Source organism: Haliaeetus albicilla, unplaced genomic scaffold (assembly GCF_947461875.1).
Source record: "Haliaeetus albicilla unplaced genomic scaffold, bHalAlb1.1 scaffold_89, whole genome shotgun sequence".
Lineage (NCBI taxonomy): Eukaryota > Metazoa > Chordata > Aves > Accipitriformes > Accipitridae > Haliaeetus > Haliaeetus albicilla.
The window spans coordinates 211,150-227,242 of NW_027212534.1; the positions used below are offsets into that span (position 1 = coordinate 211,150).

The window sequence follows — 16,093 nt, forward strand, 5'->3', positions numbered from 1 at the left end:
GGGTTTCGATATTTATTGGTATTAACTGATACCTTTTCAGGTTGGCCAGAAGCATTCCCAACAAGAACGGCTAAAGCTCGGGAGGTAACTAAAATACTGGTACAAGAGATAATACCACGTTTTGGGGTTCCAGCAACCATGTCCTCTGACAGAGGACCGCATTTTGTCTCAAAAATAGTACAACAAATTAGCCGCCACTTGGGTATAGATTGGCAGCTTCATACTCCATATCACCCCCAGTCGAGTGGTCAAGTGGAAAAAATGAACCACTTAATCAAACAGCAAATTGTGAAATTAGGACAAGAAGCAAATTTGGCATGGCCTCAGTCTCTCCCTTTAGCCCTTCTGCGTATACGAACAAGACCAAGGGCGAAAGAAGGACTGAGCCCCTTTGAAATTCTGTATGGACAACCCTATGGGATACAGAGAGGGATGTCTGTACAAGCGGGGGATGAAATTATGACTTCTTACATGGTGGCATTAGGTAAGCGACTTAATAAAATCAGGAAGCACGTGGTAGGGACTCGAGGGAGAGGTTTGGATGGGCCTGTGCATAATATACAACCAGGAGATTATGTGTATATAAAGTCTCTTACAGAAAAAAACTCTGGAGCCGCAGTGGGAAGGACCATTTCAAGTACTACTTACCTCCTTCACCGCGATTAAGATCAAGGAACAGAACACCTGGATCCATCACACTAGGGTGAAGAAGGCACCCAAAGGACAATGGACTTCACAAGAAAAAGGACCTTTGAAGCTCAAATTTGTGAGACATTGATTGTTATGTTTCTGAGTTGGACCTTGTCCAAGGGGCAGGCTTGGGATCAAAATACTTATTTAAATATGACAGAGAGTATCTCGAAAGTACTAAATTTATCAGATTGTTGGGTATGTAATCCCCTTCCTCGGGGGAACATGGAACTCCCCTTTTTAGGAATCCCGACCACAAATTGGACAGCTCTTATTAAAGACGGGCCAGACAGGAATGGATCATGCCCTCATGGAAAGGGAAATACCCAGCGGGGACCCAACTTTGATCTGGAAGTGCCCAACCCTAAAGAGATCTTAATTACTGGCCGTTGCTTAAATATTACTGATAATATTTGGGGAGACATGGATAATTGTAGCCTTGCGGGAAATCTGGGAACTTTTGATAAAGGAAAATTAGAACGTCTTGGACTAAACTTAAGTATCAGTTTCTATTATATCCGGAAACCAAAGCGGGGGGGCAGGAAAGAAGGGGCAAGAACAAGACAGAAGGGAGACGCATCTCGGTCCAAGATGCAACACAGGGCCCGGGTACTGGTGGCTCTGTGGGGATGGCAGGGCCAGAAAGAGTTTACCCCAGAACTGGAAGGGACACTGTGTTCGAGGGTACCTTGCACCTCAGACCAGTATATTCGAGGGAGCTTTGCCTCCCCGAGGGTTTTTGAGAACACCTTGGCTCCGTGTAAAACGGGCTGAAAACCCACTAGTTATTCGAGGTACTGGGTACCATAGTTTTGTCCGATGGTTAATCCCCTCTTTAGGGGTAAGCGAGTTGGAGAAAGCTATCGTGAATATATCTGCTACATTAGAGATTATAGAAAGTGCTAGAATTGATGCAATTTGAGGGCTGCAACTGGAAATACAATCCCTAAGTAAAGTAGTACTCCAAAACAGAATGGGATTGGACATGCTTTTAGCAAAAGAAGGGGGCTTATGTGTAGTTATAAACCAAACTTGCTGTACCTATATCAATCAAAACCAACGAATTGAAACAGATCTTGAGGAGATATGGGAAAGGACTAAAATACTACATGAAGTTTCCCAAGATGACACTTCTTGGGGCTTGACAGGCATATTAGAAAAACTAACCTCCTGGTTGCCAAATTTGACATGGTTAAAGCATTTGTTTGTTACTATAATAATCACCATTCTCTTGTCTGTGGTGCTTTGCATAGTGGTTCGATGTGGCCTTTTGTGCTGTAAGAGTACAGGAGACTCTTACAGTGAATGGAAAAAGAATCAGTTACGACGAAAACTGGAGACCAACAAATACTTTGGGAGGATGCTAGATAGGGAAATAATGTATTAGAAGTACTAGGATTAAATATAGTAAAAGAATTTACTATTTTCTAGAAAAGGGGGGACTGAGACAAGGGGAGTCAAAAGAATCTCAGTAGACATAATAAAGGGGGGTGAAAGATGATGTTTAGTGCTTACATTGTTGAAATTAGCTGAGGTAGAGACAGTCCTTGATAAGAAGAGCTGGTCCCAAGAACCAGCCAATGAGGTAAAGACAGTCCTTGATAAGAAGCAGGAGCAGGCCCCAAGAGCCAGCCAAGACTGGTCTTGCGGCTTGGGTGAATACCAAGAAATCACTGAGCCTGCGCAAGGAAAGAGGTTACTAGCGGTGACGGAGTCATCTATCTTCATCTCTGCGACCACCAGACGACCACCATAAAGAGGCCCTGCGCAGGCGCGGTTGGGAGGGGACTATGGAAATGACCTCTCGCAGCTAATTTTAATATGAAGCGGGGATAGGTCATGCATATGTATAGGCGTATTGTGAATATGTAATACCTGACTGTATAAACTTGAGGCGAACTGCCGAGTCGGGCGCGCACGACTTTGGTGGGGCTACCCCCCGTGCCGCCCAGCGCTGAACGAACATACCTACTTTACAATCTCACTGATTATGGAGTCTGTTTTCCACACGTCACTGTGCATAGTAACATGTAGCTGGAGTAGGGTCAGAATACTTAAACCAGGGAATTAGAAAGATATTGTGAACATTGGCATAAATAATACAGATGGTAATTCAGAAGCAGAGCACAACCCCCACCGTCCTAAGGGAAGGTTCATAATGGCCTCTTTCATACACACAGCATTTCTTTCTGTGGAGGCGAGAGCAGGCTGAAAACCACAGAAGACAGCCAGGAAGAGCAGAAAATTCATGGCAGTAAATACACAAACTGCAAAGCATGTTCTAGCTTGACCTCGCACAGGGTCACATGTACCCTCAATTCCCAAGAGCTGGTGTGACGGGTACACTCGACCCCATAACCAAACTAGCCGTAGTTTGGTACAGGCTCCAAAGGAGGTAAAGGCCTGAGCCATAGCCAGGCCAAGAACTCCTCTAGTTTCAATCTCTTCTCTGAAAACCCACAAAGGAGCCGAGTGACCCAGTGAGCACCGCTGCCTATCACCTTGGAACACTCATCATGCGATTAACACAGGAATAGTGGGTGGCTTTTCCAAGACTCATTTATCAAGGAGCAAAGGAAGTTGTGGGCACAAGGAGTCTCATCCATACCCTTCCCATTGCATGTGATTTGACTAGGAGCCAGCCACTTTAGCCCATAAATATGACAGCCTAAGGGAGCCTTCTTTCAGCTCTCCCTGCCAGGCAGCGTGGCTGCACGGCAGTGATCTCCCCTTGAGCTGGGACGCCTCTCAAGGTTGCTCCTCGAGGCAGAGAGGCCTGTTCTCAATAGCAGATCTTTGCTAAGTGACTGACAGCATGCTGAATTCATACTGAGGAAACATTACTAATCCATGTAGCTACTTCATATTAACTATTACAAACTTTGTACAGATAATTCCATTAGACATAAACTGTTGTCCAAGTCTGAGACTAAGATTGGACCGAGCCGCCCCTAGGCTCCATAAGGAGTTTAGAAAGCAAGGGGGTCCCCTCTGAACCTCGCGACTCAACAGGAGGGTCTTCCTTACACTTTTGTGTCTCTGCTCTCTGTGTGAATCCTTCCACCTTGATTCTAACTCAGTTCTCCTTCATACATTTCTTCCATGCAGTGATTAATAAGGCGAACCTTGCCGTCCAACTTACTGAACCTCAGGAAACCACTGTCAAACTTTGTTAAATTCCCCAAATATACTGAACTCTGTCAAATTATTATTTTACCTCAATAAAACACACTGATGCTTCTCTCCTCCTGAGTGAGGTGCATTCTGCCCCTTGGCGAGAGATTGGCGCAGCTGGCAGGATCCTGAATCTGGACTCGCGACAGCCCGCAGCACAGCCTGCATGGGGTGAAAGGCATGCATCAGACCTCGGGGCCATCAGACCCACAGGGAGGCCTGGGGACAGCAAGGGCACCTGCTGTGTCCCCACCAGAGCACGCCTGCGGAGAGACGGCCTTTGGGAAGAGCCCTTTGGTCCAGAGCTGTTCCCTTGGCAGCGCTTGCGAGGTGTGCTCGCAGCTCTGCCGTCCCTCAGAGCTGCCGTGGGGTCTGCGCCTGCTCGGGGATGGAGGGAAGGAGAGGAGCTGCCCTGCGTTTGCTCTGGGTCGGCAAATCTTTCCCAAAAGGCGGGTCTGTCTGTGCTGCCAGCCACAGCCCTGAGCAGGAGGAGCTGCGTGACGGGAGCCCAAACCCCTCACAAATCCCCCCGTCCCCTCACAGACCCCAAACCCATCAAATCTCCTCATGGATCTGTGACGGTCTGACAAATTCAATGTCTCAAACATCCGCTAAAAGAGCTTTGGTGGAGAAAACGACCTCTGTAAAAATGCTGGAGTTTTGTGAACAGGACAATGTGGACAGAGCAGAGGGCCACACAGAGCGTGGGAACGCACCTCTCCAAGGTCCCAATTCCTTATCTTAAGTGACCAGGAGAAGGAACACAATTTATGCCTTCCTGGAGGAAGAAGGCCCCATGGATATTGGGACTGTGCTTCTATCTTAAGTGGTCATGCCAGCAGGAAAAGAGAGGCAACTTCACAATGAATCCCCCCCCCACCAAGCTCACTGACTGATTCCAGTGAACCCCAGGTGTGGGAACGGCGAATGTTGAGATCATCAACTAACACACTATAAAAGAAGAGAGAACGAATCCTCAATGCGCGCCCTCCGGAACTGGATCTCTATGCTGGCTGGACCAACGCTGGACCCAGGACTGGTGAAACCCTTTTCTTCTCTCTTTCTTTTTTCTCTCATTCTCTCTTTTCCTTCTCTCTTTTCCACAGTCCCTACACCTCATCCTTTGAAACATAAACTGTTGACCAAGTCTGAGACTAGGAGTGGACCTAGCCGCCCCTGAGCTCCTCTTTGAGAAGGAGTCCAGAAAGCAAGGGGGTCTGCTCTGAACTTCGTGACTCAACGGGAGGGCTCTCCTTCCGATACATTTCATGTTCCTTTTTCCATTTCATTTTTCTGTACTTCCCTCCTCTTCTCAAACTGCGGCTTAATGACATGTTGCAAGGTTCATATTAACAAGTTCATGTGTACTTGGACAAAGTTAGCTAGGTTGAATAAATGTTGATTGTTGTTTGAACTCCCCTGGTGTCGTTTCACCTTAATTCTGACAAAGGAAATCCACGAACCTGAGTCGCTCCAACTTTGGGACGCGACAGGATCCCCCCAAACCCCTCAGAGACCCCAACATCTCACAACTACACTCACAGACACCCCAAACTCCTCAGGCCCCCCCAAACCCCTCAAATACCCTCATGGATTCCCCCAAACACCTCAGAGACCCCAACATCTCCTCACAAATACACTCACAGACCCCCCATTGCCTCACAGACCCCCCAAACCCTTCAAATCCCCTCACAGCCACCCCCATACCCTTCAGAGGCCCCAACATCCCCTCACAACCCCTCCATCCCCTCACAGACCCCCCCAAAACCCCTCGCAGACCCCGACATCCCCTCACAAATCCCCTCGCAGACTCCCCCAAACCCCTCAGAGACCCCGCCAAACCCCTCAGAGACCCCAACATCTCCTCACAAATCCACTCACCACCTCACAAATCCACTCACAGACCCCCCCAAACCCTTCAAATCCCCTCGCAGACCCCGCTAAACACCTCACAGACCCCAACAACCCCTTGACAAATCCAGTCGCGGACCACCCGAACCCCTCGCAAATCCCCCCCCCAAACCCCTTCACCGACCCCGACATCCCCTCACCAACCCCCCCTGACCCCACCCACCTGCACTCACCGGGCTGCAAGTGCACATTGCCAGCTCATGTCCAGCTTTTCATCCACCAGCGCACCCCCAGCTTACTCGCTGGCAGGGCAGCATGGGAACAGAGTAGGCCTTGGGGCCGTGCAAGCAGCCTTCAGCAATAGCTAAAACATGGGTGTGCTACCAACACTGGTTTGGTCACACATCCAAAACTCGGCACCATATGTGCTGCTAGGAAGAAAATTAACTCCATCCCAGCCAAAAGCAGAACAGACGGTGTCTCTGTTATGGCTCGATAGCAGCTTGGTGCTCTCTGCGTTTTATTTCTGGCTTTGCTTTATGTGGTGTATCTGGCGTGCACGCAATGGAGGGGCTGGGGCTGGTATTGCCCTACACAGTAGCCCTGTCCTGTGCACTCCAGGACAAAGCTGGCACAGGGAGCAGAGGTGGGGATGATGACCTGTTAACGAGCCCCTTTGGTGCCTCTGTGGCTCAGAATTTAGCAGGACAGTCCCACCAGGGAAGCTGGGCTCCCCCAGCCTGTTGGTGGGTCCCATGCCCAGCTCCCTGCCTGCTGACACCGTGGGCATCCAGGTCCCTGTGTGCCCTGATACGAAGTTCGGCCCAGGATTGGTGAATCCCTGGGTCTGCTGCCATTACCACCTGGACAATTGTGCTACTGATCTGTATTTATTGCTGTGCCATTACTCGGACACGAATGCTCGATCCCTGAAGCTGTCCGTCAGGAGTCTGTCATTGTAGCCCAAACCCATACCCTGGCGGGGCTGGCTCAGGCCCTTGCAGGAGGGCCGGCGCAATGGGCTTGGGGCGCGGGCGGGTGGCTTCAAGTCCTCTGGGGGCTCGAGGTCTCTGGGCTGGTCCCGCGACAGCCGGCTGGCTGAGTTGGACAGCCATGAGGGCCGGGGTGGAGGCGGGCGGGCCGGGCGGCTGTCCGGGCTGGCGGAGGCCCGTTCCCTGCTGCTCTGTGGCAGGCGGGCCGCTTTTCCAGGCACAGGTGATGGCTCTTGCTGTCGGGTCCAGCTCTCCGGGGTGCTGCAGCGGCTGCTCCGGCTGTCCAGGCCCGAGGAGCAGCTGCTGGTGTCGGACCGGGCTCGCGAAGCTGCGGAGAGGCGCCTGCGGAGAGAGGAGGCTGCTGAGGCCCCACCGCGGCTGTGGGGCCGGGCGGGTGTGAGGGTGCGGGGCAGCACTGGGCGCCTCACGGGGTGCGGATGCCTGGCTGCACTGGGAGCTGTGGGCATGGAGAGCTCCGTGCAGAAAACAGGGCACCCCGCACCCCTCGTCTGGGGCTCTGCTCGCCTGCCCACGGCTCGTCTCCTCTCGGCCCTGACCATCCTGACCTGCCTGCTCTGCACGTGCCTGGAAGGAGACCTGCCCGCGACAGACCGAGGGGACCAAAGCTGGGCACAGCACTGCAGGGCCAGGAGAGCCTCCTGTTCTCTTTTCTCAGCGTGCCTGGCAGAGACCAGCACTCGGCTCCCCTGCCTGTCCCTGACCAGACAAGGGCACAGCCTCGGCTCTCTGTTCAGTGAGGTGCTCTCCATCCTCTCTTCAGAATACGTATCCAAAGAGATAGGTACTCCTGCACAGAAAAAAAAACCCTGCCTGTGCTGAGAACACGCACGCTGGCAGTGCTCAGGTGCAGATGGGACAGGCTGACTCTTTCTCCAAAGCAAGGCCGAGAGCTGGGAAGGCTCCTCACCACGGTCTGAGTTGCTGGGACACCCTGGTCGAGGTGAACCTCTGGGATTTACGGCATCACCTAACAGGGTGATTTCTGCTGGCAGGTTCACTGGCAGGAAGATGTCACTATTGCGCTTCTCGCTTTCTATGGCAATGTCATCCCTCGTTTTTCTTCCTGACCTTGCTCATCCTACGTCTGTCGCTGGGTCTGCTCTTGTCGAGGCAGGGTCACTTTTAACTAACACTTGCCACAGGAGGAAGGGGTTTCACAAAAGAGTGCCCATGAACTGAGAGGCCAGTTAAAACATCTTACAGCAGAAATCTCAGTAGAGTTTGGCCAGTAACTGGCTCGGCACTCCAGAATACCCTACCTCTAAATGCTTCACGGCTAATAGCAGCCATCTAATACAGAAGTTTGGCAAAAAAACCTCCCAACAACTCACCGTCGTCTCTTCCTCCACAGACAGATCACACGACACAATATCATCCCAAACAGCACGGAACAATCAGTGTCAACTAAGTTGTTAGAAAAAGAATGTTGGAGGCTGACTGCTAAAAAAATTGCACTATGCTCACAATTTTTACCTAACTTTTTAAGCATCTTTTGCCCCAAATATTTATATTCTGATTATATTCCAATATTATCTCTCGGAAGTTATAGAGCACTTTTTTCACTTGAGTGCAATGTAGTTAGCTTATGTCCCAAAAATACTTCATTCCTGATGACTTACAAAATTCACAGTGCAAAATGAGATACAGCATCTCCCTGTGCAATGCTAGGCGCCTTGGGCAGTGGTCCTCAGAAACAGGACAAACAGAGAGTGCCTACGCTTATCAGGGATGAAGCGAGGAGGAAAAGGCATCTAATTAGATCTACTCAAAGATCCAAGCGTGATCTTCAAACACAAACTTTCTTCTGCAACTGAATGTCTAAGACTGAATTTCCTTTGTGTTAAAAATATAAAGAAAGAAAGAAAGAAAAGAGACAGAAACTGTACATGGCTTCAATAAGGGCTAACAGCAGAGTTGTCAGAGACCTGATGAGGAACACAGGAGACTGGGCTGTGATTCATCTGACTAAACGTGGATGTCTCTCATTTAGACGCCCATGTCCGAGCCAACCTTCGCCCCATTTTTAGGCAACAGAGAGTCGAGTCAGTATAACCAGTGAGTTCAAGGTACTGTTTCTCTTATCCTAAAGTAAATGCTCATATATTTGGTCAGAAAGAGCGTGCACTAGATTCACTGACTTGATTCACTATAGCTCCTTTAAAATAAAATAGGACCTCATGCCAGTTGTGCAGGCAGACACGATTACAACTGCATTACAGATAGACAATTGAGGCCAGACAAATCACAGTCCACCTCTGCTCTATCCAGGTTGGCTCAAGACCGTGAATTTACATCTCCCTCACCTCCAAAACAGATCCCATAACCCCCAGAAAAAGGGAAATGACAGATTCGCCTGTTAAAACTCTTCCACTTCCTATGAGCAATGACACCAGTCACTGGACCAGAGAAAGAGAGCCAGTCCCCACCCACAGCCCACAGCTCCTGAAGGTCATCTAAGGAGATCTGCAGATTCCAATGTTACCTCTCCTGAATCACAAATGCCGAGGGATTTATGCCACGCAGAGGAGCTCCAACGGGATCTACTGGCTGCGCTGGGCCCGTTGACCCAACTGGCAGGGACCATTCAAAAACTGCCACAGGGACCCAGACGTTCCAGAGCATGCCGGGGGTGGGGGAGCTGGGCTGTGCAAATGACGGACCCCCCAAAAGCTGCTTCCACCCCACTGCCATCCACCAGACCTCACAGCGCTGGTCGCCTTCCAGACCCCACCGCACCAACTGCTACAACACACCAAACCTTTGCAGGTTAATAGCTTTTTTTTTTTCTTCAAACTTTAACAAAATATATATCGTAACGTCAAACTATATACATCAAACGAGTTTAACTCGGCGAGAAAGACAAAGGGTGAGATAAGGTGCGGCAGGAGAGAAAAAGAGAAAGAGATAAGGTGCTGGCCGCAGAGAAGAAACAGAGAGGAAAGAAAAGGATAGAGGTAGAAGGCGCGTGAGGTAGATGTGTACAGCCTAAGCAACTTGGTTTCCTAAGGCCCATTCTATACTGGTATAAAAAAAATATGTAAATGCTCATTAAAAAACCAAACAAAAATATTACACGATGGTTATACTAATTAAAAACATTTTTTCTAAGTACAACATTTCTAAGTTAACAACAACATCTTAGTTATCTAAATTATCTTAACATATCTAAATCTAATTAACAACATCTTATCTTATAAAACCAAAAACGTGTCCCAGGTCGCATTACTTGTTCACGGCTCTGGGGAATTAGGTAAAGAAGGCGATTGCCCACAATGGCAATCATAGGGTAAACAAACATAAATCATCAAAATTATTACAATGGCAGTTAACAAAACAAGTGTCACAAAATAAAGCGTTAACAAAGTCATAAGCATTTTGCCTTTTCTTTTGCAATTTTTCCCTTCAACAACACAGTGCACAGATTTTTTTATTTGGCAAAGCTGGTGGCTAGGCCCTCGCGGAGCTGGTGGCTGCGCCTGGTCCGCTGGGATCGGGGTCTGGATACGCAGCAAGAAAATGGATTTCCACGCCTCCAGTCCGGACCATCCGATGCAGCCTCTTACACCTGGTCAGACATATTAGACCACAAATGGCGGTTCTGAGACAGAAAACGCAACACAAACCACCAGAACAAAAAAAAAAAAACAAACAAAAACCCCAGAAGAAACATACGTAAACCAAAGGTGCCTCTCCAAACCCTGAAAAGACCAGCAACATAAAGAAAGAATTGCGGAAAAAAACAAAAAACAAAAAAAAGACCAGCCAGAAGACAAGACAAGGCAAGGCAAAAATAAAATAACATAACTCCAAGAACCCAGGGCCAACAAACCCACAGCCAGTCCGTAACAGTAACATGCTTTAATCCTAACTCGCCTAAACTCTGGCATCCTGTAATCTGGCCATCCCACTGCCCTAGCACCCTGTAACACGAGCAGACCATAACCCGAGCACGTCGTAGCCCTAAGATATCAAAAAATGGAACACAAATTCTTCCTGCCTTTCTCCTCTCACCCTTCCCCTCCGTCCCTCTGTCCTGCTCCCTGTCCCACCTCTCTCTGCTGCTCTGTCCCCCCTTCTCCTCCTCTTTCTCTCTCTCTTTCTTCTCCTCCTCCTCCTTGTCCTCGTCCTCCCTCAGGCAGGCGGCCATGGGGCCTGCGGGGGGCGGGGCCGGGCCGGGGATGGTGTCCCTGCAGGGTCAGGCAGCAGGAAGGAGCGCCCCGGGGCATGCTGGGAGCTGTAGTCCTGGGGCACGGGGCTGCCGGGGGCCCTGGTGGTTCCCGGGGCATGCTGGGAGCTGTAGTCCTGGGGCACGGGGCTGCCGGGCGGCCATGTTGGCCTCTGCAGTCTCTGCTCCAGCTGCGGCCCGGCTGAGGTGAGGGCTGGGGCTGCCCGTGAGGCGAGCGAGGCCCTTGGGCGGGCGTGGGGGTGTGGGAGCCGGGCCCGGCTGAGGGAAGGAGAGAAGGGACAGGGTGAGGGGGGTCGCAGTCCTGGGTTTGCGGGTTTCACGCAGACGCCCTCTTCAGAAAACACAGCCTCTGTGTGGGTCAGCGGTCTTTATTATTTGTAGCCGTTTTTATAAATACACAGCGGGCTCACAGGGTGCTGTGCTTCTTGTAAACTGAATTGTTTTTATCCTGGCTACAGTCTGGAGGGAGCAAGTGCCAGCTGATAGATCAAGATGGAGATGAAAGATGGAGATGCTACTGTTATATACTGACAGAGCCAATTTTTTATATAATAATATATTTATTGAGAATAGCAAGCAAGCAGCGCTGGGCGGCCGGGGAGTCCACGCTCTACCAACGGCTCGCAACTTTATGTTATAGTTACATTTCTTATATACAGTTCATGCACCCCTTTCTTGTAAGTCTCCGCCTTGTCCTGCTTCCTTTTTCTTCACTCGTGCAGGTTTGTTACTAGGCAGATTCGGTCCATCTTCTCAAGGGCGAGTGTGTTTTGATGTAGAATGTCTTGATGTGGAGAAGTGCAGTCCTGGCAGAGTTAATCCCCTTATCTGGTAAATTGTAGCCGTTGTCTTTTCCCTCCTTATCTAGTAAGTTATAGCTGTTGTTCTTTTCCCTCCTTAACTAGTAAGTTATAGCCGTTGCCCCTTTCCCGTGACTTTTACGCATCATTTCAGCAAGCCTTGTTATTTTCACAAGGCATCTGCTAAATCTCAATATGTCTCTTCCCCCTTCCCGATTGGTATGTAAGCCTTATTGTCTTTTAATTCAACACGAATTACACAACGTCAGGGAACAATTTGGTTCCCTGTCGATTACAGTCCCCCGTTTTCCTTTTTGGTACTAGCATTAATTCGTGTTTCCAATCTAATAAGAGTCCTTTTAATTGGAGTAATTTCTGATTCTGATTCAATTTCTTTTACTTCATCTAAGTTATTTTATTGTTGCCTCAATACCATTAACCGGATTGATTCTATCCTGCTTTGAAGAAGGGCTATAACTTTATTTAAAATACATGGACCAAAAGTTAAGGTTAGCAGTAATATTATTAGGGGTCCCATCAAGGTTGAAATTAGGGTGGTCATCCAGGGTGATTGGTTAAACCATGATTCAAACCATCCGTGTTGGGCTTCTCTTTCTCGCTTCCTTTGGGCACATCCTTCTCGCACTTTGGCCAGGGAGTCCCGATCTACCCCAGTGTGGTCTGCGTAAAAGCAGCATTCTTCTCCCAGAGCGGCGCACAACCCTCCTTGCTGTAAAAATAATAAATCTAACCGCCTTCTATTTTGTAAAACTACTTCGGACAAGGAGGTAAGGGATTTTTCTAAATACGAAATTGACTTCTCAATTCGTTCCAGGTCCTCATCCACTGCTGCCCTTAAAGAAGTTAACCCTTGATTTTGTCGTATAATGGAAGTTATCCCTGTTGCCGCCCCGGTTACCCCTAAGCCAATAAGAGTGGCTATAGTAATTGCTGTTATGGGTTCCCTCTTCCTGATTCTATGTTCTCTATCTTCCCAATAGGTATACAGATTACTTTCCTGATGGTATAGTATCCTTGGGATAACTGTAACTTGGATACAGTATTCTTTTTTCTTGTTAAAAACGTTTAGGGACAGACATGGAGTGAGGCCTGTTTTGGAGCAAATCCACCACCCCCCTTCACCCGGTATGACCCACTTATTATCTGTCGTTTTGCTTACCTTCTTTATCCATGAGCTACAAAGCCCCTTTTTTGCACGGGGGACTCTCCCTAAACATATTCCTTTTCCCCTCACTTGTTTTAAAGTAATGCCAATTCTTCTTTCTTCCCACCGGCACTGTAGAGGGTTGGTCTGGTTCGTGAGGTTATAAGGGGTGTTCATTCCTATGGCTTCATAAAAAGGAGGCTTAGTGTCATAGCATAACCAACAAGCAACAGTAGCATTAGGGTTCGTATGGTTGAGGGCTTGATAAGCAGCTTGGACTAACTTCCACAATGGGTCAACATGGCTACCTCGGGTGGGTTCTGAGGTCCAAGGGGATAGGTTGGATATAGTTGTATCAGGTTCCTTCTTTGGGCTCGATTCGGCTCCTTTTATGATTTGATTTGGACCTATGGCCTGAGAATTTGGGATTTCTCTCTTTTGAATAAGAATTAGTCCTCCTCTATCTGTGTTAGGCTCCCAATATCTGACTCCCCAAGTTTTTCCTAGTACCCACCTGGGGTCCTCTGGTGACGTGACATTTAGGACTAAATATGAACAATTACTTAATATGACTGTTCTACGGGGAGCCAGCTGTATGGAGTCTTCATACCTAGGTGGCTTACACCCGCGCTGTCCCCATTCGACTTTCAAAAATTTGTCTCTTACGGGGGGAGTCCAAGCTGATGCAATTGTAACACAGTCCCAATAAGCACAGTAATATTGGTTAGGTGTATTGCAATACCCCTTCCCTGGATTAGAACTAGGACAAAAATAAAAGGGCTTTTCGTTCCAGCATGGACTTATGGGAACCAGAGTACAAAGTGGGGTGGTAAAACTGGGGGACCCTGCAGTAATTTTCTTTTGGATAATTGTGGAATCTTCCCATCTTGACAGAGTCCATTCGTATGGCTGATGGGGATTTTTTCCTTGTATTGTGCCCAACCATCCCAAAACTAGTAATTTTACATTTCTAAGACCTAAAATTGCATAAAGCAAAAGCATTAGAGCTTGATCCCAACATCTAGGGAGCAGTGGTGGTATCCATGGACCATTGTGGGTATTATTTTCCCAACTTAATATATCATCGTAAGGTGTCTCTTTTATACCCCAAGATCCTTGCCTTTTCATGTCCTTAACTTTTAAATCCTTTAGGTCATTGTGGAGCGAGGTTGGGTCAGTGGGAAACGTTAGGGTGTTTTCAACTTGGTAGCACTTACTATATGGGTCTGCAGCTCCATATTTAAGGCAGCTCGTCATCAACAGTCCCCACAGCAGTACATTTCTGCTTCCTCCGTCTGCTCGGTTGCTTCGAGCAACGGGGTGTACCATCTTCTCGGCAGCAAATGTATTCTTCAGGGGAGCACTTGTTAGGCCGCTTGGCCTGTCTTATTCTGTAGGCGCTCCAATTTTTATCTTTCACTTCCCACAAGTAGCAACTCACTCCCATGGCCGTTTTTCTACAATTTATGTCAGTTATTATTGTTACGTTAGGGCAAGGTTCGTTTGAATGATAACCATATCATTCGGGATGTATTCCTTTTATAAATATTTCCCACCACTCAGTGGAATCCTTCTCAATTTTCCTACTAAAACCCCTAGGCATAAGGCCTTGTCAGTCAATTGTCTTTCCCGATCGTGACACTCCTGACAAACCCCTCTGGGGGAATACCCATAACAGCAATGGCTCCACCACTTTCCCTGACACACTATACACTTATAACATACAAAGAGGTAACAATTACAACCTGGGTTTACACAGTTAATGATCACAGGTTCATTCATCAGTTCTTTCTTCTCAAGGTGACTTTTAGATCTTCCGGCTTGTTGACCACTTCCCAATGCGGTGTGTGGATTGGTCCCTTAACTTGAGTCGCATGGGTCCAGCCTTTTTCTGCCGTCCTGATGGCTGTATCTGTAGTTAAGAGAACAAGAAACGGACCTTCCCAGCGGGGGTTTAAAGATGTCTCTCTCCACGTTTTTATTAATACTTGGTCTCCAGGCTCAATTTTATGGATGGGGAATCCCAGGGGGACCGTCTGTTCCACTATTCCTTTTTGACGGTTGTCCCTTATGATCCTCGCTAAGGTAGTTATGTATGTACCGATAGATGCATCCTCAACTTTGGGGTGTTGTATTGGGATTCCATGGGAATAAGGCATTCCATATAACATTTCATAGGGAGATAACCCCGTGTTAGTCTGGGACCTTGTCCTGATGTTTAATAAAGCTAATGGCAAACATTTAACCCATGACATTCTGGTCTCTATCATTCGTTTTGTTAGTTGTGTCTTAATAAGCCCATTCATCCTCTCTACTCTCCCTGAACTCTGCGGATGCCATGGGGTATGGAATTCCCACCTAATTCCTAGAGCCTCTACTGTTTCCTTTAATACTTTAGATGTAAAATGCGTTCCCTGGTCCGAATCGATAGCTATAACCATACCAAATCTAGGAATAACTTCTAGCAAATGTTTAACTACCGTTCTAGTAGTAGCTTTCGCAGTAGGATATGCTTCTACCCAATGGGTGAGTTGGTCTACTATTACCAAAAGATATCGATATCTTCCTGCCTTAGGTAACTCTGTAAAATCTACTTGATTCCTCTCAAAAGGTCTGCAGGCCAATTTTCTCCCTCCAAGGGATTTTGCCCTAAAGTTAGATCTGTTCACCTTTTGACAAGTTAAACACCCTTGAACCTCTTGTTTTGTCAGATCATATATGCCTATGCACCCATAGTATTTTAAAAATTGATCGGCTAGGGCTTGGGTTCCCCAATGGGTGGTCTGATGTAGTCTAGAAATTATATGTTTAGCATAAGCTTTTGGTAACATTTCTCGTCCATCCGGGAGGATCCATGTATCATCCTTCTGGACAATCCCTAAGGCCTGAAATTTCTGTATTTCCTCTTTAGTAAAGACCTTTTCCTTCTGCTCAGTCAAGGTTTTAATGGGCATTGCTTCTATCTCTCGGGCGGTTGAGGCTGCCTTCTTTGCTTCATAGTCGGCCCAGTTATTCCCTCTAGTATAAAAATCCTGTCCTTTTTGGTGCCCTTTTACATGCACTACTGCTACCCGTTCTGGTTCTCGGATTGCAGTAAGAATTTGCCTTATTAATTCTTCGTGGATCAAACCCTTACCCTGGGTATTGATAAGTCCTCGCTCTTCCCAAATTTTCCCAAAAGTATGTACTACCCCAAAGGCGTATTTTGAATCTG

At 47.9% G+C, this 16,093-nt stretch overlaps 1 protein-coding gene and 1 pseudogene across 1 annotated transcript; one reads left to right on the plus strand and one right to left on the minus strand.

Moving 5' to 3' along the window:
* The first annotated feature begins 432 nt into the window (after positions 1–432).
* On the plus strand, positions 433–2,077 carry LOC138684295 (endogenous retrovirus group V member 1 Env polyprotein-like; annotated as a pseudogene).
* A 4,244-nt stretch (positions 2,078–6,321) lies between these two features.
* On the minus strand, positions 6,322–8,119 carry LOC138684298 (serine/arginine repetitive matrix protein 1-like). The gene is made up of 2 exons (XM_069777983.1): positions 8,060–8,119; positions 6,322–7,049 (listed from the first exon to the last, which is right to left on the minus strand). Exons 1-2 carry the CDS (start codon positions 8,101–8,103, stop codon positions 6,620–6,622), a joined length of 474 nt encoding a protein of 157 aa, XP_069634084.1. The 5' UTR covers positions 8,104–8,119; the 3' UTR covers positions 6,322–6,619.
* Positions 8,120–16,093: the final 7,974 nt, after the last annotated feature.

Bases quoted from the DNA above. Each gene is read 5' to 3' on its own strand.
- LOC138684298 (XM_069777983.1), bottom strand. From the start codon at position 8,103: ATGATATTGTGTCGTGTGATCTGTCTGTGGAGGAAGAGACGACG. The intron at 7,050-8,059 runs GTGAGTTGTTGG...CTCTCTCCGCAG, and splicing joins CTGTGGAGGAAGAGACGACG to GCGCCTCTCCGCAGCTTCGC.